General features: G+C 41.5%; 2 protein-coding genes across 17 annotated transcripts in view; one reads left to right on the top strand and one right to left on the bottom strand.

Moving 5' to 3' along the window:
* The window catches only part of PAN3 (poly(A) specific ribonuclease subunit PAN3), a 131429-nt gene extending 123472 nt beyond the window's left edge, over nt 1-7957 (bottom strand). For 6 of the 14 annotated variants that reach the window (XR_006202961.1, XR_006202965.1, XM_042940298.1 and 3 more), the window contains exon 1: nt 7366-7957. Coding sequence is in view for 11 of the 14 variants with exons in the window: in XM_042940298.1 (XP_042796232.1) it covers nt 7366-7798 (433 nt within the window). In the remaining 3 variants the exon portion in view is untranslated. The remainder of the gene's footprint in view (nt 1-7365) is intronic. The other 8 variants (XR_006203244.1, XM_042940428.1, XM_042940439.1 and 5 more) reach the window with 2 other exon arrangements.
* Nucleotides 7958-8215: 258 nt separating this feature from the next.
* FLT3 (fms related receptor tyrosine kinase 3) overlaps nt 8216-21050 on the top strand; it is a 123705-nt gene continuing 110870 nt past the window's right edge. The window contains exons 1-2 of one of the 3 annotated variants that reach the window (XM_042940036.1): nt 8216-8451; nt 9078-9640. The gene's annotated coding sequence lies outside the window, so the exon portion shown is untranslated. Of the gene's footprint in view, nt 9641-21050 lie in introns of all 3 variants that reach the window. The other 2 variants (XM_042940187.1, XM_042940109.1) reach the window with 2 other exon arrangements.

Genomic DNA, 21050 nt, shown 5'->3' with positions numbered 1-21050 from the left:
GTTTCCTGAATCAGAGAGGAACACTGCAGTGCAGCACGACTGGAAAATACCCGACTGTGAAGAGCACTACAATACTAAAGGCCTTCCAAGATACACTGGCTACAAAACTGATAATGAACAACTAATTAAACTGGGCTCTCAGGTGAAGCCACTTAATGTTTAGCACTGTCCCTTTGATTACTTACTGGAAAATGCCTTCCGAAACAGTTCTAGTTTAGGATCTGTGCCAAGATCACTGCTTTCTTCACACAATCAAAATCTGCCAATAAATAAATGTTTTCAGAAGTCTTCCACTGATGTTGTTTTCTCAGTAGAATGAACCAGAAATGTGTTTCTAAAGCCAGCTCACTCCTTGTGCAAAGTATCAGCGTAATATCATTCAAACCCATGGTTTATTGAGAACTGAGGAGTAGATTTGTTCCTTCTTTTTTTTTTCTTAATAGCAACTGTCCTCTTTTAACATACTATAAAACGTGGGGCATTAGATTTACTAGCACTGCCCACTCTACCATTAAAATGTAAGCTCCACAAAGGAAAGAATCTTTTTATTTGATTACTGATGTACCTCAAAAATCTAAAACAGCAGCTGACACAGTTGGTGCTCAGTAAATGTTTAGTAATCAAATAATTAAATAAAATGAATGAATCTCCGCTTTTAGAGCTAATCATACTAAGTGGAAAGTCTGCCAAAATCTAAGTTTTTCAAAAATATTATCTGTTTACATTAAATCTTTTTACAATATATATCAGAGGACGTTGCTAAAATGTTTACTTTAAACACTGCCTGGATCGTTTTTCCAAGCCCTGGGAGCAGGGAGAAAATTCCCAGTCCCATCTTTGTCAAGACTCCTCCTCTGAGACAGCTGACATTGCTGTAAAGTCTAGGAACCATAAAAGGTCACTATTTTAAAGGAATTGAAAAGGCCCCATCCCATTTTGGTTTTGTTCACCTCCAATCTCATCTTTCAATCAAGTATACAGTGAGATTCAGGAATAGCAATTTTGTTAAAAGACAGAGGAAGTTTAGGAACAGATGAACAAAATCACAAAGTTAAATCTGACGGTACGTCATGTCCTTTCCAGTTTTTCCAACCCTGTCATGTTCTACCTAATTATAAATATGACAGCAGCCTAAGGTAACTGTATCAAAAATGCAGATAAACAGTGAAAGACTATTAAACGATAACACTAGTCTTTTATTAAATATACAAATGAGATTTCCCAGCGACTATTAATACTACCTCATTAAGTTGCAAAAGATGTGATTTACAAAACCATCTCTAGATAAGTGAGCCACTGGGAGAAAATCTTGCTGGGACAGATTTAATATGGATGGCTATTTCAAATATCTTATTTCAGCTAATGATGTATAAAATACAGATTTTTTTATTGACCTGTAAGTGACATGAAATATTACTTTTAGGTGTACAACATAATGATTTACTGCAAAATGATTTACCACATTAAGTTTATTTAACACTAATCACTACACAGTCGCCATTCTTTTAATGCTGAAAACTCAAGAACTACTCTCTTAGCAACTTCCAAATGTACACTACAGTATTGTTAACTATAGCCACCTTGCTATACATTACATACTCTCAAGATTTATTGATCTTTTAAATTTTTTTTTTTAACGTTTATTTATTTTTGGGACAGAGAGAGACAGAGCATGAATGGGGGAGGGGCAGAGAGAGAGGGAGACACAGAATCGGAAGCAGGCTCCAGGCTCCGAGCCATCAGCCCAGAGCCTGACGCGGGGCTCGAACTCACGGACCGTGAGATCGTGACCTGAGCCGAAGTCGGACGCTTAACCGACTGAGCCACCCAGGCGCCCCTATTGATCTTTTAACCGTTAAGTTTGTACCTTTTGACCACCTTCAACCATTTCACTCACCCCCCACTACCTCTGGCAACTACTAATCAGTTCCCTGTACCGAGGAGTTCAGGGTTTGTTTTTTCCCTTGTTTGTTTGTTTGTTTGTTTTTTGGTCTCACATGTGAGATCATATGGTAGTTATCTACACAGTTTTTCTTAATGTAACAAGTTTGAACCAGATTACTGAAGATTCTGTACGCTTAACATATGTACATATCATATTTTACATAAATCTATGTGTAAATGCACATAATAAATTAAGATGTAACAGCTTAGTGGCATCGTTTGCAATAATAGACTACAAACAACCTAAATATCCATTAAAAAGAATACAGTATACAGCGGAATATCATGCAGCCTTTAAAAAGAACAAGGTAGATTTCTATGCGCGGATGTGGAACAAATCCCAAGACATGCAGTTCAGTGAGAAAATTCAAAGTGCATTGGGCTTCCGTGTGTCTCTACCAGTATGTGTGTCAGTATGTACTGCAGACAGGGAACTGTAAGCATGTGGATGATTGTAGAGGCAAAGAATATTTCTGAATAGATACATGATAAATTGGAAAGAGTGACTATCTTTTGGAGAGGGATCAGGGAGCTAAGGAAGTCCTATTTTTCACTGTGTACCATTTTATGCTATTTACATTTTTAACCTGTGCATGTACTAATTTTTAGTTCCAAAAACAAGATACTGTTTCCCATTTTTTAAGCTGTAATTTTTATAATAAAAATGTAATTAAAAACGAGCTTTAGAAAAATAGGAATACAGGTGCCCGGCTGGCTCAGCCAGTGGTGCATGTGACTCTTGACCTCAGGGTCATTGAGTTCAAGCCTCATGTTCAGCATAGGGTTTACTTAAAAAAAAAGAAAAGAAAGAAAAGGAGGAAAAAAATAGGAAAAATATCTTTATTTTTAAAGAAAAAACAGACATCAAAACAGGGGAGGGGCGCCTGGGTGGCTCAGGCTAGGCTAGGCATCCAACTTAGGTCATGATCTCACGGTTCGTGGATTCAGGCCCACAACGGGCTCTATGCTGAACGCTTGTTCAGAGCCTGGAGCCTGGTTCCGATTCTGTGTCTCCTCTCTCTGCCCCTCCTCCGCTCATGCTCTGTCTCACTTGGTCTCTCAAAAATAAATAAATGTAAAAAAAAAAAAAACCACAAAACAAAACAGGGGAGGGCTTTTTTATGAAGAGGATTGTTATCTACATGCCAATTAACTCAGCCAAGATAGGTGAGACCGACATGCCCCTCCCTGTACTGGAGGTTAGACTGCTGACCAGTCAGTGTTTCTAAGACTTGTTGGGAGGAGAGGAGGATCTAAAGATCAAACATGAAGTAATTTGTTTTCTAGATCATGAACATTTAGAAAACACAGGAGCATTTTAGAGCTGAAAGGATTCTGAACATCACAAACCCCATCCCCCATTCTCCCATTTTACAGATAAAGAAATATATTTCCACATGGACTAAATGACTACCTTAAGATCACGAAGTGATTTTGGAAGACAGCACTAAAATCAAAATCTCTGAGCCCCAAGCCTGTCGTAATTTCCATATACTGATAAGAGACACAAATACTTGCATGTATTGGCTTCCAAACAACTATATGATAACAGTATATGAAACAAACATCTTACCATATTCCATTTATATAGTCTCAGACTAAACTACTTTATAAACAGGATATAAATTAATATGAGAAAAAAAGGTGAGAAATACTACTACAAACTTAAGTGTGTGTGTGTGTGTGTGTGTGTGTGTGTGTGAATTGTTTTTTCTCAAAATTCATATACTGAAGCCCTAACTCTCAATGTGAATGCACTTGGAGACAGGGCCTTTAGGAGCACAAAAGTTATCAATAACAATTAATCCCAGGCAATAAGATGAGAAGACTGGTCTACTCTGACTTTATACACTGCTGTTCCAATGGAAATTTTTCATAACTTAAAAATAAGTGAAAATCAACCCTAAAATACATACATAAAAAATAAATATTCGAGTCCGTCAATAAATGCCTCAAAATCCTAGCACAAATCTTTAATATCACTTCTGGGTTACTGTAAATGCTCACAGCTTTGGTACACGAAGCAGATATGCCTATAAAAAAGCAAACCAAAAAAAAAAAAAAAATGCTGCTTCATAATAACGATAAATATAAATTTTCAAAGTTAAAAAAAAAAAAGAATGCACACAACTTGGCTGAACCTTGAGGGAACTGTGCTGGGGGGGGGGGGGGGGGAGGAAACGAATCCCAAAAGATTTCATGCTATATAATTCCATTTAAAACCATTCTTGAAATGACAAAATTATAGAAATGAGAGCAAATTGGTAGTTGCCAGGTTTGGGGAGGGAGGGAGGCTTACAAAAGGGCAACTTAAGGGTGACAAAACCATTCTGTGTCTTGACTGTGTTGGCAGGCACACCAACACACATGTGATAAATTCCCACAGAAATACACGTGCATGCACACACACAAGTGCAAATAAGATTAGAGAAACAGGAATATGATAAGTGGAATGTAGCAATCAATGCCGGCTGTGATACTATACTCCAGGTATGAAACATGTTACCACTGGAGGAAAATGAGCGATGAAATGAGCTCTCTGTGTATTATTTTTTACAACTGCATTTGACTCTACATTATCTCTAAATAGAACGCTAATTTAAAAACTGAAAAATCCTATAAAAGGGCAAAAATACGAAGACATGTTCCTTTATTGTGGCAATGCACTTTTATGGAAAGAAGAGGTTTACTCATTCACTGAATCTTACCTCAACTTGTGTTAACTCAGTCCTCTTCGAATATTCCTCATAAAATTTATCAAGGCTTAATATTATCTTATACATCTCACAAGCCCACAAAAAAGAGTGCATGCTATATGAGAGTCCATTCCTATAAAGTTCAAAAAAGTCCAAAAAAAGTGAAAAATGAATCTACAGTGTCAGAATGTAGTGTTAGAAACCGTAAGTTATATTTGGGAACTGGGGCAAACCATCTGGGATGGGACAAAAGCAGGACTTCTGGGGGTACTGATTATGTACTATTTCTTGATCTGAGTTCTGATTATAAGCCATTGTTTTCAACTTATAAAAATTCCAAAAACTTGTGATTTTTTTCATTTCATTTCATACATTTTCCCTGTAAATATGTATACCTCAATGAAAACTTTTTTGACACAGACACACGATTCCATAAACCCCAAAGTATTTCTGCAAGCAGATCTACCCTATCAGAGCAGAGGAGTGTATGACCTTTCAGCTAAGGGAAACGCTGTGCAATCTTACATTTAAAGAAAAGGAAAAAATGAAAACAAAATAAAATTGTGATGCTAGATGATCAAGTCCGCAAGAAAATTTAAACTTCTGATAACAATACCTCTTAGAATATGCTGTCTAGTTTAACTGCCTCATGCACTTAACAAACCAAGCCTGTTTCCAAAAAATACGTCAAAGAATATAGGAAAAGGTAGAAAGCAGACTAAAAACTAAACATTTAAGGGTGAAGATTCAAAGCAGCCATTAAACCACCAACACAGTCCTCTTCCCTGATTCCTGAGCAACTTTACTTGCCAGTCACTGGTATGAAGCAATCTGCTCTCATCCAAAAGGAGTCACAACCCAGTACGACTCAGTTACCCAGAAGACTACAGCGGAAAAGAGGAGCCTCAGGCTTCACCGGGCAAGTTAAAGCAAGCCCTATAGAACCTAAATACATAACTCAGCTATTTAATCAAATAACTGTTAAAGGACTAAATACTAAATTGTCAAATGCCTTCTTAGCAATAACTACCATGTTCTCTCAAGAAGACCCTATATCCCAGACAATTACTTTCCTTTTATGAGGTATGGAATGAGCCTCACCTTCGAGCCATTGTCAGTATCTTCCCCCACCTCCCATCTTCACCTACTTACAATATCCTGTCCTATCTTTCATGTTCCAGATCTACTACTTCTGCATGTTAGAAAATCCTAGAAAGATAACATATTTAATCGAATAGCAGCTTTTTTGAAAATGCCTTTCTGTATGTAACAAAGGTACCATTCAAGTTTGCCCCTACCACTCAAAGACTGATCAAATTACTTTGAGCCACAACTCACACAACCAGCAAAAGTTCACCTTGAAAATGCAAAGCTGCTGCTCCAAAGTGATAAATTTCCACCAGTAAAGTAACCGATTTTTACAAAACACTTTTAAGTGACAAATTAATCTTCTGAGCGTATCAATGCGGACAAACACATCTGCATTACAGCCAAGTCCATCACAGCAAGCTTTCTTTTAAAAAAAGCTCATCTCTGGGAAAACAATAATCCTCACAGTACAAACAGCTGGCGAAACATCTAGCCAAACTCATTTACAGTTAAAAAAAAAAAAAAAAAAGAAAAGACAAAAATGTACTGATGACCAAGTTAAAATGCCTATCAAAATATCTTCAGATCTGCAAGCTGTTTAGAATTCCCAAGAAACGGGACTCCCCCTTCCTTTGGTTTAGAAACAGTATACTCAGAAACAGAAAAATCTGACACCTGCTCTCCCCCACTTGCTTAAGAGCAACATTCTGTAAAATAGATTGCGTTCACGCATCCAACTCCACTAACAACTAAAAAGTTGCAAGGCAGTAGATAATGACAAGTGAAAAAAAGGAAAAAATACCAACAGCCCTGACAACATGCTCGAAGCCAAATGCTCAGGTGCACGCACGTGAACGCCGCACCGGACACGCTTTCCAGGCTCCCTGCTAAGAGTTCGCTTGATACAAAGTTGTAGAGGACAGGATCCCTACTCTCACCCGGCAAACTTATCTTGGCTTCAGCAGAACTATGTCGAAATGCAAGTCTTGGGAAATTCCTCCTCTCAGCTCTCGACTAAACCTAAGCACAGTACACAAGTTGCTGTCCCTTCACTCCTAATCCTTAGAAAGCATTTCCTGCTTGAAAAATCTTTCTCCCGTACGCCTTCCACAAACTTTTTCCGTTCTTTCGGCCTTACTCCAGGAAGCCTTAAGCCCGCCCATCACCTCCCGCCCCCTGCCCACACTCACACCCACTAGGGAACCTCAACACTCGGCAGACACCGCTCCACACGGGCACGCAAAACACATGTGCCTGCAAACCCAGCCCCTTTCCACACCCCCCGGAAACGACACCCCCTTTCTCACACACCGCACGCCACAGCCCATCCCCCTTCCTCCCAGCCCCCACTCGCAGCACCCCCGTCAACCCACCCACGTTCCGGGGAACCCAGCCTCCCCTCACTCCCCAGCTCGCCGAAGGCGGTGGGGAAGGGAAGCAGGAAGAAGGAAGGAGGGCTCAGGCCCGGCCTAGGCCTTTCAGACCAACTAGGGAAGGTGAAGGGGGGTGGGGGGGGGGGGACGACCCGCGGGCAAAGCTCGTCGCAAGGCCTCATCCGGGCCCCCTCCGGCCCCAGGCCTTCCCTCCGCCGCCGCGCCAAGGCCCGGGCCGCCCTCCCAGCCCGGACCACACTCACTTGCCAGCCGCGGTCCATCGAGGACGCCGCCGCCGCTGCCTCCTCCGCCGGCTGCGGCTCCGGCCCCCGGGCCTCCCAGGTCCGGCTTCTTGGGCCCCGGGGGCGGCCCAGCTCCCCCGCCCGGGACTGCTCCGGGCGGAAAGGCGGCCACCGGCGCGCCCGCCAGAGCCAGGGGGACGCTGTTGCTATGGAGGCCGAGGCCCGGGGCAGCTCCGGCGGCTGGGTCCTCATGCAGGAACTGACACTCCTCCCCGTAGAAGCAAGTCTTATCCTTAGCGTAGTAGCGGCAGTACTTCAGCTTGACTCCCGCCGCCGCCCCGCCGGGGACACCCCCGACCCCCGGCGGGGCCACCACCGCCACTGCCGCCGCCAGCGAGGAGGAGGAAGGGGAGGCGGCGGCCGAGGGGGGCGGGAGGCCGCCGCCACTGTTCATGGCAACGCCGCAGCCTCGTCTTCCGCTGCCGCCCGAGGAGCCGCCGCCGCCGCCGCCACCATAGACCGGGGAGGGAAGGAAGACGCTGCCGGTGCCGGATAAAAGCCTGGGCGGGTGGGTCTGTCCCGCTGCGGGAGCCGGAGCCGCCCGGGGAGAGGGGGGGGAGGGGAGAGGGGAGGGAGGAGGGGGTAGGAAGGAGGGGAGGGGAGGGGGAGAGTTGGGATTCTCTCTCACTCACTCTCTCGTTCTCTTTTCTTAAAGGGGCCGCGCGGGACGACGGGGTGGGCGCGCGGGCCCAGACGGGGCCTTCGAGGGAGCGGGCTTGGGAAGGGGGAGCGGCGGCGGCGAACGGGCTGGGAGGGCGGAGGGGCCAGTTTATTTTTAAATTCTGCCTCCACTCGCTCTCTCGCGCTCTGGTTCCTCCGAGTTGTTTATTCCATTTTCCTCTTCCTGAGAGGGCCGTCGCCGCTGCGCAGGCGCGCCGAGGCGCGAAGGTTTGTGGGTAGCGGGAGCGCGAGGGGAAGCCCCGCCAGGCGTCCGGCCCCCGGGGCATCCGCGAGCCAGCCGGCGGTTAGGACGGGCGGTTCGCGGTGGCCTTCCCTGAGGCTGATCCGGGTGGTGAAGTTCTCACGAGACGAATACCTTCCTACTTTGTATGTCCTCTAACTTACGAAACCAGGCGGCGTTTTTTAATCGAAAAGACAAAATTAGCAGCCTGTAAACGGTCAATTTGAGGGTCCGCACCTGGAGACGGAGGCAAAGCCCTTGCTCTGTTTGAAGGATAGTTTCGTCTGTTTGCCACACTTCCCCTCCCTCCTCTCCCTCTCTTTTCACCACTTTCCTCTGTTTCCTTCTCCTTGAAGGCGATGAGAGCTGCAGGACTGATTACCTGAACTGCTGGGCCTTCTATCAAAAAACTGAGCCAAAAATGGTGGATTTGGACAAACCCCCTGCTCAGTGCAGCACCTGTTTTCTCTATTTATATTACTGAAAGGCTTCAGTAAAATATTATGAAAAATAAGATGCCACCTGGGGACAACACTGCCTAGGCAGCGCCAGGTTTCATGTATAAATGTGCTAGATTGCTTTTCTCCCATCAGCCTAGTCTTGATTTGAAATGCATTTTTAAAAGATAGTTTTTCCCTCCGCGATCTCTGATGTTTTGCTCTGTATTAAAAAAAAAAAAAAAAAAAAAAAAAAAAAGTTTTCAGGAATTGTAAAGCATTGCTATGAAGGGAAAAGTAATTTTAACATGTTAGTTTTTCCTCCTGTCTAAAAGAGTGGGCCAAAAGGCGATATCGCAGTTGTGCAGGGGGAATATTTGCTGGCAGTATTTAAGGAATTGTGGCAAATAGAAGAAATCGCACAAGAACGGATATAAGCAAGCGTACCACACTGCAAAAAGGGGGAAAAGTGGATTCCGTACATCACAAACTGGTAAGCCTGGTGATGTTGCTTAACTGAATTCAAAAACAACGTTGTGTTGCGACTGTTGTTGAAAACCCCTTTCGTCTATTTATTCAGCAAATATTTATTGATGCCCATTATGCGTAGCAGGAACTGCCAAGAGCTGGAGAAACAAAACTAAACGAGATGCCGTCTTGTCTGAGTTCGAATGGATTCCTTTCCCTCTGGTCGGGGAAGCGTAAAGTACCCAGGCGATTATAAACCTGTGTCTTCAGTGTTAATCTTATCACACTGGCTATAAGAGGATGTTAAAGATGTTAGACTTTCTGGAGAAAGTTGATAATTCTAATAGCAGGCGTTGAGAACATCTGCTTTGAATGCAGACGGAGTGAGTTTGTAAGCCAGCGCTGAGGTTTAAGAGCTGTGTTACTCTGGGTAAGTTACTTCATTTCTCTGTGCCTCATTAGCAAAATGATGATGATAGTATCTACTTCATAAAGTATAAGCTACTGTATGTAAAGTGTCCCATGCTTAGTAAGAATTCATTAGATTTTAGCTATTGCTGTTAGTAATCTTGCGGCCAGTAGTAATCGACGTAGAAGGGTGCGGAAAAGAGCTTCACAGGCAAAGCAGGCAGCTTGTGCAAAAGGCCTTGTGAAAGAGAGCTTTCATTGTTAGGACAGTGGAGAACTGAACAGGAACCATATCGCACAAGTCTCCGTGTGACATGTTAAAGGACTTAACTTTTTCTTGAGGGCAAGAGAAAGCTGTGACAGGGTTTTAAAAAGTCACGTAATGCCATGGTCAGATTTCCCTTTAGAGAAAAACATTTTGATTCTCCTAGGAACCCTATGAGAAAAGTAAAGAAGATGGGTTATCACCATTTTGTGGATGAACAAACTGAGTAAGGTGTGGATTTACACCAAGTTACCAGCTTGTAAATCTCAAAGCTACGATTTCAATTCAGGACTTCTAGGTCCAACTCTTAATCTTAGCTCAGGTCTTGATCAGGTCATGAGGTTAAGCCTGGCGTCGGGGTTCACGCTAGGCTTGAAGACTACTTAAAAAAATGTTTTTATTTTTTTAATTCAAGACTTCTAATTACAAAACACGTGCTCTTTCCATCACACATTTGCCATTCCTAAATGAACATATATATTTACTGATTGCTTGGAAAGCAAAGCTGTGTCTGGTGAGACAACCTAGGTTCATTAAATCCATGCCAAATTAAGCATATCACTCAAATAAACCTTTATTGAGAACCTATGTATCAAGTTCTGTGCTAGGCTATGATAAACAAAAATATGTAAAATACAGCCTGTGTCCTCAAGAGTTACTGAGAATCCCGAGGGGAAATGCCAAAGATAAATCATCCCTCACTACCACATTTGACAGAGTTTTCTATTAAATCATTGTGAACAAGATGGAGAAAAGTAGACTAAGATACTTTAGTTAGGTGACTTGAGTATCTTTGATTAGTCATAATTGAAATGTTGGGGCGCCTGGGTGGCTCGGTCGGTTAAGCGTCCGACTTCGGCTCAGGTCATGATCTCACGGTCCGTGAGTTCAAGCCCCGCGTTGGGCTCTGTGCTGACAGCTCGGAGCCTGGAGCCTGTTTCGGATTCTGTGTCTCCCTCTCTCTCTGCCCCTCCCCCGTTCATGCTCTGTCTCTCTCTGTCTCAAAAATAAATAAACGTTAAAAAAAAAAAAAAATTTGAAATGTTGCTAAAGCTGCCATTGGAGTGCTTTAAACAATATCCGAAGAGTATTGGTAAATTCGTACATGGTCTTTACTGTCTTCCTTTGGACTCTGTCCTGAACGTTTCTTCAAAAAATGTTATCTACTGCCTATTTAGCAGATCGGCAATGTGTTGCAAAAACAGTGGGGATAGATAACGCGGTAAATGGCAAATTGGGATTTGTAAAAAATGGACCAGTGCTAACAAATTGAAACCTGAATTAAATTTGGAGGGAAACGGCAAACAGGCACTTTAATACATCACCGACGATAACAACCTCTCTGCGTGCCTCCTCAAAGCAAACAGGCAGTATTTCTTCAAAACCCTTCAAAATGTACATTACCTTGTAACTGTTATTCCACTTGGCAAATAAGTCCTAAGAAAATAAATGTAAGTAAGGAGTTTTATGCTGTAACGCAATCATTGCAATATTACATACAAAGCTAAAAAAAGAAAGAGCTGCTAACAATGTAAATTCTAAAACCAAGGAGAATAAATAGTGGACTATTCACCTGGAATATTATGCAGCCATTAAAAAAGACAGCCAGGAAAAGGTACAATGGTGTTTACAGTACAATGTAAATATTTAACATGAAAGAAGATTGCATGTGTTGTATTATGATATAAACAATAAAAAAGCTAATAGAAATAAAGATTCAAAGAACTGCCTCAAAACATTAACAGTGGTTTTACCTAAGGTGGTAGAATGACCACCTCTGTTTCCTCTAGTTCCCAAATTTGTATCATGATCATATGTCCATAATAGAAAAATAAGTATTAACATTTATTATAATTTACTCTTAACCTTTTAATTCTGAGGGTGAGTACATGGATGTTTATTCAGTTGTTCTGTGTATTTTTAGTTTCATTTTGTTTTCAAATAAATTTGTGAAGGCAAGCCGGACACTCACTTGTCCATTTCTGCAAATTTTCACTCGTCCAGTGTTTCCCAAAGTGTATTTCACGGCAGATTGGTTCAGCAGTATGTTAACTGGCTTTACACAGAGGAAAGGGTCTAGTGTTGAGACGGTTCCCATGGGAAATGCCGAGTTGAACAACTTTGTTCTTTGTTTCGGCCTTGAGTATGTTGACATGTTGTAATTCTCTAAAAGCGGGACTTAATTAGCAGAATTTACCGAATTATTTCTTACCACTTTTTTCAGAACACTTTTCTGTCTACTCCCCTTGCAGAGTCAGTGTTCTTCAAACACACTTTGAGAAACACTGTCCCAGTCACCTGCCTTCTCATTTCCCCCGTAAAACTTGCTCTTTTCACATGTGTCTGCATTCTGCAGTCCCCCATGCCAACCCTTCTACCTTGCTTTCTACTTCGTGCAGCCATGAAAAGAAAGCACTGCCTACGTCCTTAGAACAGGAGCCCCTTCTCCCATCTAGGACAGATCCTTTCATTCCTGCCCTGAACTCCCCTAATATTTCCTCGGTGGACTAAGCGTTCTCCATCCAGCATCTCCTCGGACTCTCCTCCTAGTATGTGATTATGTAAAGTTTCACACCGAAATAATGCTTAAGGCATCCATTCCTTTCTGTCGTGAACCTTTTGTAATCAGAACCGAAAGCATTTTTGTTTTTTAAAATCCCCGAAAAGAAACACTGCTGATAAGAGGGCTAACTAATAACAGCCACGTTGGAGGGCAATTTGGCAAGATTTGTAAAATTTTCAAAAATCCATACCCAAGACCCAACAATGCCACTCCTGGTATCTCCCCTAGAAAGACCCTTTTGTGCTCAAGGAGGCATACGTCACAATGTTCGTTTGAGGCGTTGTTGTTAATAGTGAAATTGGAAATTACCTAAATGTTCATAAATAAAGAGATGGGATCTTTAAGTGCCATTATTCTCCAGGAGCCATTGTTGCATGAAAAAGCCACAATGCAGATAAATACGGAATATAACACCTTTTATGTAAAATAAAATACATTTCCTACAACGACATATATAAATGTGCACAGAAAGGACTGGAAGGATACACATGACATTGCTAACAGGATGGGGATTAGGAGCAGTAATGAAAGGGGACTTTAGCTTCATATGTAATGGGCCAGATTTTACAAGAATAATGGATGCCGGCTTCTGTAATTAAAATTTGACTTTAAAGAAAGACAACCCTCACCTTCTTTTGTCCTAACTTCTCTTCAGGGGCAATTTACTTGGACCACCCTTTCCACCACCAGTCCCTTCGTCTCCATTCATCCTTAATTGAGAATAATCGAGAATAAGGGACGTTACCCTTGCTACGTTAAAGTCTTTTTTTTACCGGGGCCACTGCTGATATTCATTAGCAAATTTATTGGATACTCTGTAATATTCAACAACAATAACAACTCTGCTGCGCTCCTGGCTCGGCTCCCGGTCACCCTTTCCTCTCATTTTTTCCTTCCTCCTTTTTAGTGTTGCCTCTGCCTCTGCCATTCAGCGCTGCCCGCATAGTAGGTCTTGCAGAAATACTGTGAAATGCATTTCAAGTGATCAATTTATTAAAATTTAATACAGCGCACGGGAAATCCTCTGAGGCTCAAGCTTGTGTTGTGAACACAAAATGCCATGGTAATGAGACACAAAAGTACACTGGATTTGGAATTTAAATAACTGGTTTGAAACCTGGTTGTTACTACGTTCTACCCATGTGGCTCTTAAGCAAGTCTCTTAACCTCTTAGCTTCAGTTTCTTAATTTTTAAAATGGAAATAATACCTACTTCATGGAGCTGCCCTGAGGATTGAATGATCTCTCTGCCACCGAGTAAACAAAGTTTTCATTTACAAAATAATTGTAACCACCTTTCTGTGTAGAAGGCATTCTACTTCTAACAACTGTGTATCTTATTACCTTTGATGTTCCTTCTTTTTAGCACCTGTCATACATCCCTCTACTTCTGTGATGATGACGCTGGCTGGCAATTACTGTAATGATGTCTCAAATTACAGTGTTTCACCGCTTACAGAAGCAGCCAGGCATGCTTTCCATTTCTCTTCCCGACTCTCCTGTGAAACAGTGAAAATGAGGATATTATTTTAATATTGGGAACCTGAGACTTTGAAAAGATCTCTAAGGTTCTGTGACTTGCCCAAAATTAGCTGAGGCTCTTTAAAATGCCATGTTCTAGGATATTTCTCCTAAACTATGATCAGCTCAGTGGAGTTTATGTCCTCTCATTCTGGATCTTCTTACTGTTGCCTTTAGCCCACCTTGGGATTAAATATATTCCCTCCTTATCCTTCACTAAAATGCCTCAAGTTCATGTTTCATTCATTTGGATACTCTGTTAACGGAGCCCTTGAGCAAGTCCGGGGTTTTGAAACCCATAATTGCATACTGATAGAGTAACTTCCAAGATTATTTACGTGTGCCTTCGTGGTTGTGTTTACAAATGCAGCCACATTCCCATTTGTGGATGGAAGAACTGTGAGGAATGATGAAATCATGTTTTTCTTCTTCACCTGGTAATCTAAATGAGCATTGGTTTCCAGGTAGTCACCCACCTTGGTGAAAACAAGACTTATTCTAAATTATACCACATTTTTGAGATGTACTTAGGCACCCTAATCACATTTCTAGAATGTCATGGTAGCAAATCTTCATTTTTTAAGAGAAGATTAGGTACGATTTATCAGAGCCAGTCGTCATAAACGGCAAAAATTACTGAACAGGACCATCTCATTTGTGATTCAAAATAATGATGTGAATATAAGTAAAACCAATGTTCTTGTGTGGCTTAAAAGCTGACGCTGAAAATAATTTCCTAAAAACAATGGAACATCATTAAAGGGTAAGTGTAAAATGTTCCCATGTAACTATAATAAGTATTCCACAAGGAAAGTGTTTGTTTGAGTTTATAGGCTAATGTGTTTGCTTGTTAAAAATTATTCAAGGGTCTTATTTTTCTCTCAGATCTCTTCAAAAACATTTTGTAGGCGACTTCCTACTTCTAGAGGAGGGCTCTCTCTATAGGAAGGGTTCATTCTTGAGTATCCTTTACTAAAAATAAACCTTCAGACAACTCTAAGTAACTTTCATGCTATGAAGATGACCTCCACAACTGCAAATAATCCACAAATCATATTTACTTTGGGATAGAATGTGAGAATTATCTTTTGTCTGGGTGGCCTCGAGCAATGTTCCCCCAGCAACAGTTTGCTAAGAGCTAAAGTTGATGTTAATTTGTGCTAAGTACCAGTAATTGGGAAAACTTAACATTTTCTAAGTAGGGATTGTGTCAGTGGTCGCAGCCTCCGTTTAAAACTTTCTCCAAGACAACTAGCCTGGAAACTACGTGTGGATAAGTTAGGGCTATTTTTGAGTCCCAGAAATGAATTTCACTGCCTTCATATATGTTTCTTCTACATTTGTAAAATCGAATGTCGTCTTACACTCTTAAGTTCTGCTCTGTAATTCATTACTAGGTTATTAGCAACTTTCTATTGTTAACCTTGCTTGGACAACTTTTTGGTGGACTGACAACAAAAGTCTTCCGATTTGTGGCAGTTACAAATCACTGATATGTTGAAAGATTTTTTAGTGTATCTGTGACAAGGTAGCCTTTCATCAACGTCATCATACTCGTACATTTGTGTATAGTGTGCAGGTGTTAAGTCTTGGTAGTAGGAAAAAGCAGTTTGCCACCATTCTTGACAAGTTTTCAAAGGACTTGAAGACTCTCCTTCTTCTATTCCTTCTAATATTCTTATATACTCTCCTTATAACATGTTAACATTAGCGTACCTTGGAAATAACCATGATTGTGGAAGTATGTCATTTTTATCGTCCCCCACAGCTACCACCAGCCTTACAGAAGTGGCTGCAATTTAGCAAAGCCCTCTGCCACCATTTCCTGTTGATTCGGCACCCCCACTCCAGAAAGTCACTTGGATGTTTCTATGTGTGGCATGCCCGTTATTATAATTTTAAATCTGACAGCTCTATGTTAATTTATTTTACTATTTCAAAGGTTAGATATTTGTTTCAGTGCAGATGTTCTAGTTTATACTCTGATGTAAAGCTTTGTATCAGGAGACTTACTAAAATTATATATATTAAAACAAGATTCTTAATGGGATATGCCATTAGTAAATTTAAAAGGAAGCTCCTGGGGCGCCTGGGTGGCTCAGTCGGTTGGGCGGCCGACTTCAGCTCAGGTCACGATCTCGCGGTCCGTGAGTTCGAGCCCCGCGTCGGGCTCTGGGCTGATGGCTCACAGCCTGGAGCCTGCTTCCGATTCTGTGTCTCCCTCTCTCTCTGCTCCTCCCCGTTCATGCTCTGTCTCTCTCTGTCTCAAAAATAAATTAAAAACGTTAAAAAAATATTTTAAAAAATAAAAATAAATAAATAAATAAATAAAAAATAAAAGGAAGCTCCTGGAAGCAAGAAACTTTGTCTTTTGCACAGGTGTGTTCAAACTCTTCACATAACCTAGTATAGAGCAAGGGTCTAGGTTCTACAGTTTATTTAGGATTTTTGATGTTTGCCTAAGTGAAAACAAAAAAGCAAGAATGAGAGTGCTGATTTCGGGAAAAGAAAATTAAGGCCCAAATACTAAGTGTGAAAAAGAGGAATGTTACGTACAGATAAAAGGCAAATACAAAATAATAAACTTATATGCACCAAATAATACTATTGAATGCCAAAATGCAGAAACACTTACCAATACAAAAGTTGGTTTGAATCACATGCACACACACAATTATAATGGTAGAGTTTAATAAACCTCTTTTGGAATTTAACATAAATAGACAAAAAAGCAAGGACACACTAATGTATTAATAATACATAATCAACTGACTTATGTTTTAGCCGAATAGAGAACTTTATACCCTCTTACCAAAATACATATTCTTTTCATGTAGCCATGAAAGATTTACAAAAATTACACATACCCTTGCCCATAATATAAACCACACTGCATTTCAAAAGATAGGGATTTGGGGGTGCCTGTGTGGCCCAGTCGGTTAAGTGTCTGACTCTTGATCTTAGGTCATGATCTCACAGTTTGTGGGATCGAACCTGGTGTCGCTCCCTGTGCCAACAGTGTAGAGCCTACTTGAGATTCTCTCCCCCTCTCTGTCTCTCCCCTGCTCACTCGCCCTCTCAAACATTTTTTAAAAAGGGATTTTAGTGACATTTTCTGATTATAATCCAGTATAACTAGAAATCAATGCTAAAAAAAAGGATCATAAAGCCCACCTACTTGGAAAGTAAGAAATGTTTTTCTAAATATTTCCAGGACCATAGAAATAAAACTGAAATTATAATACCCAAAAGTCAATGAAAAGGAGTACATACTGCATCTTAAAGCCTAGGATACACTGCTATACTAAGAAGAAATGTATACATAGCCTTAGGTACTTTCATTATTAAAAAAGAATGAAGAGTAACAAACTTACACAAGGACAAAATGAAATGAGAGGAAGAAAAGGTAGTGTGTAATAAAGGAAAGACTGAAACTAATGAAATAGAGAACATCAAGAGGTTTAAACAGATACACTCCTGGCAAGTCTGATGATGGCAAGAAGAAAAATATACATATTATCTTCAAAACACTTATAGAAAATAACTACCAATCTACAATACAGTGTCCAAGGAAAATATTTTTTAATGTTTAATGTTTATTTTTAATGTTTTAAATTGTTTATTTTTGAGAGAGAGAGACAGAGCATGAGCAGGGGAGGGGCAGAGAGAGAGGGAGACACAAAATCCAAAGCAGGCTCCAGGCTCTGAGCTGTCAATGCAGAGCCCAACGCCAAGCTGGAACCCACAGACCACGAAATCGTGACCTGAGCCAAAGTCGGACGCTTAACTGACTGAGCCACCCAGGAACCCCTTAATGTTTAGTTTTGAGAGAGAGAGAGAGAGAGAGAGACATACACCCACACACAGCACAAGCAGGGGAGGGGCAGAGAGAGAGAATCCAAAGAGGTTCCATGCTGTTAGGGCAAAGCCCCACGTGGGGCTCGAGCCCATGAACCATGAGATCATGACCTAAGCCGAAATCAGACACTCGACTGAATCACCCAGGCGCCCCAGAAATATTCTCTGGAAATGAAGATGAAATCGTTCTCAGACAAAAGTCAGAAAATTAGTCCCTAGCAGACCCGCACTAAAGGATTTCAAACAGAAGAAATGAAGAGCGATAGGGTGAAATATATGAGTAAAACCAAATGAATATGGACCACATAAAACAATACCAGTGCCCTGTGAGGTTTTAAATAGATGTGGAATGAAAAGACATGAAAACAACACATAAATCATAGGGGATGTAAGTGAAGGACCTTGAATTCCTTGCATTTTCAAAGAACAGTAGTAATTTACCTTCGACTTTAGTAACCTCTAGGATAACTAGAGGTTTTGTAACCTCTAGGATAACTACTAAAAGTAAGAATATATAACAACTTAATACAAGAGGAAATGGAATAATCATGTATTTGACCCAAAAGAAATAAAGACAGAAAAATTGACACAGAATAAGCAGAATAAATGGAAAACAACTTTAACTATATTAAATGTAAACCTTCAAGCTCCAATTAAAAGACAAAGACTTTCAGCCTTTCCAAGCTACTTGTATAAGGGTCTGTACGACATTGTTCTGGGTTCCTGTGGTAACTTAACGGGAATCTTTCACAATCTTTCCGGATCTTTGGGTGCTCCCCGATGAAAGAGGAGGATGTCTTCATAAGGCAGCAGGAACCCGCTTAGGTGGCACCAGCCTTGACCTCCAAATGGATTAGCACACCTACAAAAGGAAGAGTGATGGTGTCTACATCACAAATATGAAGAGAACCTGGGGGAAGTTTCTGCTTGCAGCCTGAGCCACTGTTGATGTCAATGTCACATCCGCCAGGAATACTGGCCACCAGGCTGCGCTGAAGTTGGCCACCACCATGGGATCTGCTCCTATTCCTGGCCGCTTCACTCCTGGAACCCTTAGTGACCAGATCCAGCCTCGAAGGAGCCAAGATTTGTGGTAGTTACCAATCCCAGCCTCTCACACAGGCGCCTTATGTTGCCCTGCCTACCATTGCCCTGTGTAACACAGACTCTCCTCTGTGCTATGCGGACATTGCCATCCCGTGCAACAATAGACCTAGTGGGTGGTAGAGCCTGAGGTCTACTTCTAGAGACATCCTGAAGAGATTGAGAAGGAAGAGCAGGCTGCTCCTGAAAAGGCCAGGACCAAGGAGGACTCTCAGGGCAAATGGACTGTTCCTGCTCCCTGGTTTACCGCTACTCAATCCAAGGTCACAGACTAGTCAGACGGTGCAGGTGCCCTCTGCGCCTGTCCGGTGGTTCCCTCCTGCCGCCTGGCACGTTCCGCCTGCCACTGAAGACTGGTCTGCAACTCCCACTGCTCAGGCCACTGGAAGGAGGAACGATACTGTCTGTTCTTCCACAGACTCTTAAACAGAAAACGGAAATAAGGTCGATGGAAAATAAAAAGACCAAGACTTCTGGGTTGGATTAAGAAGAAAACTATCGGGGTGCCTGGGTGGCTCAGTCAGTTAAGCATCCAACTCTTGATTTCGGCTCAGGTCACGATCTCAGGGTCATGAGATCAAGCCCCATGTCAGGCTCGGTGCTGAGCTCCATGCTGGGGATGAAGCCTACTTAAGATTCCCTCTCTCTCCCTCTTCCTCTACTGCTCATGTGCACGTGCCTTCTCTCTTTCTCTCTCTCTCTCTCAAAAGAAGAGGAAGAAGAAGAAAACTATATTTCATGGTTCAATCAAAGAAGCACAATCAGTATGAGTGTAAAGAATAAGGGCTTAGTTGTAGAAATTAGACCTTACACAATTGGGGGACATTTGATACAATTTAATGCCCATGATATTTTTAAAAATCCATAGCAACTAGGAATGGAAAGGAGCATATTTAATCTATAATAGGGATCCTTAAAAAAAACCAAAAAACCTATAGCAAACAGCATATTGGTGAACTGTTAAAAAATTTTCCCTCTGAAATCACGACTGGGATGGATGCTCACAACCACCATGTACACACCAACATGGTCCCAGAGGTCCTAAATGACACAAAAACGGAGGAAGGGGAATTAAGGACTGGAAAGGAAGAAGTAAAACTAAAGATCCTTAGAAAACATGCTTCTGTATTATTGCTGGATACAGGGTCACCATAGACGATTCATTTGTATTTCTCTTTATCAGCAAAAATTAGAAAACTGAAAAAGTTTTAAATGATACCATTTATACAATCATACCTAGAAGTAATTCTAATGAACTGTATATAAGACCTTTACATATAAAACTTTTAAAAGGTAAGATATGAGTTATTATTATTTCATGACTTCATAATACAATGTATTCATATTTCATTATTAAGGAGACCTAAATAAATAGATATAGCAAGGTCACAGACTGGAAATAGCATAAGGATGTCAGTCCTCCCCCAACTGATAAATAAGTTTGGTGCAATTTTAATCAAACCCAAGTAGGGTTTGTGTATGTGTATGAGTATATACTACAGACCAGTGAAGAAAGTTTTTCAATAAATGATGCTGGTTCAATTAAATACAGATGGATGTATTTAATAGATTATAGGTTTAAATTTGAAAGTAAAATAAGGCTTCTTAAAAATAACATGGTAGAGGGGGCGCCTGGGTGGCTCAGTCGATTAAGCGTCCGACTTCAGCTCAGGTCATGATCTCACGGTCCGTGAGTTCGAGCCCCCCGTCGGGCTCTGTGCTGACGGCTCAGAGCCTGGAGCCTGTTTCAGATTCTGTGTCTCCCTCTCTCTCTGCCCCTCCCCTGTTCATGCTCTGTCTCTCTCTGTCTCAAAAATAAATAAACGTTAAAAAAAATAATAATAACATGGTAGAGGGGTGCCTGGGTGGCTTAGTTGGTTAAGCATCCGACTTCGGCTCAGGTCCTATCTCGCAGTTCTTGAATTCAAGCCCTGCATTGGGCTCTGCACTGGCAGCTCAGAGCCTGGAGCCTGCTTCGGATTCTGTGTCTCCCTCTCTCTCTCTGCCCCTCCCCTGCTTGCGCTCTGTCTCTCTCAAAAATAAACATTAAAAAAAAAATTTTTTTAAATAACCTGGTAGAATATCTTTGTGATCCTGAGGTAGCAAAGATTTCATGAACAG

Source organism: Panthera leo, chromosome A1, assembly GCF_018350215.1.
Source record: "Panthera leo isolate Ple1 chromosome A1, P.leo_Ple1_pat1.1, whole genome shotgun sequence".
In the NCBI taxonomy this organism is placed as follows: Eukaryota; Metazoa; Chordata; class Mammalia; order Carnivora; family Felidae; genus Panthera; species Panthera leo.
Note: the sequence above shows the minus strand (reverse complement) of the source record. Positions and strands in the feature narration are given on the sequence as shown.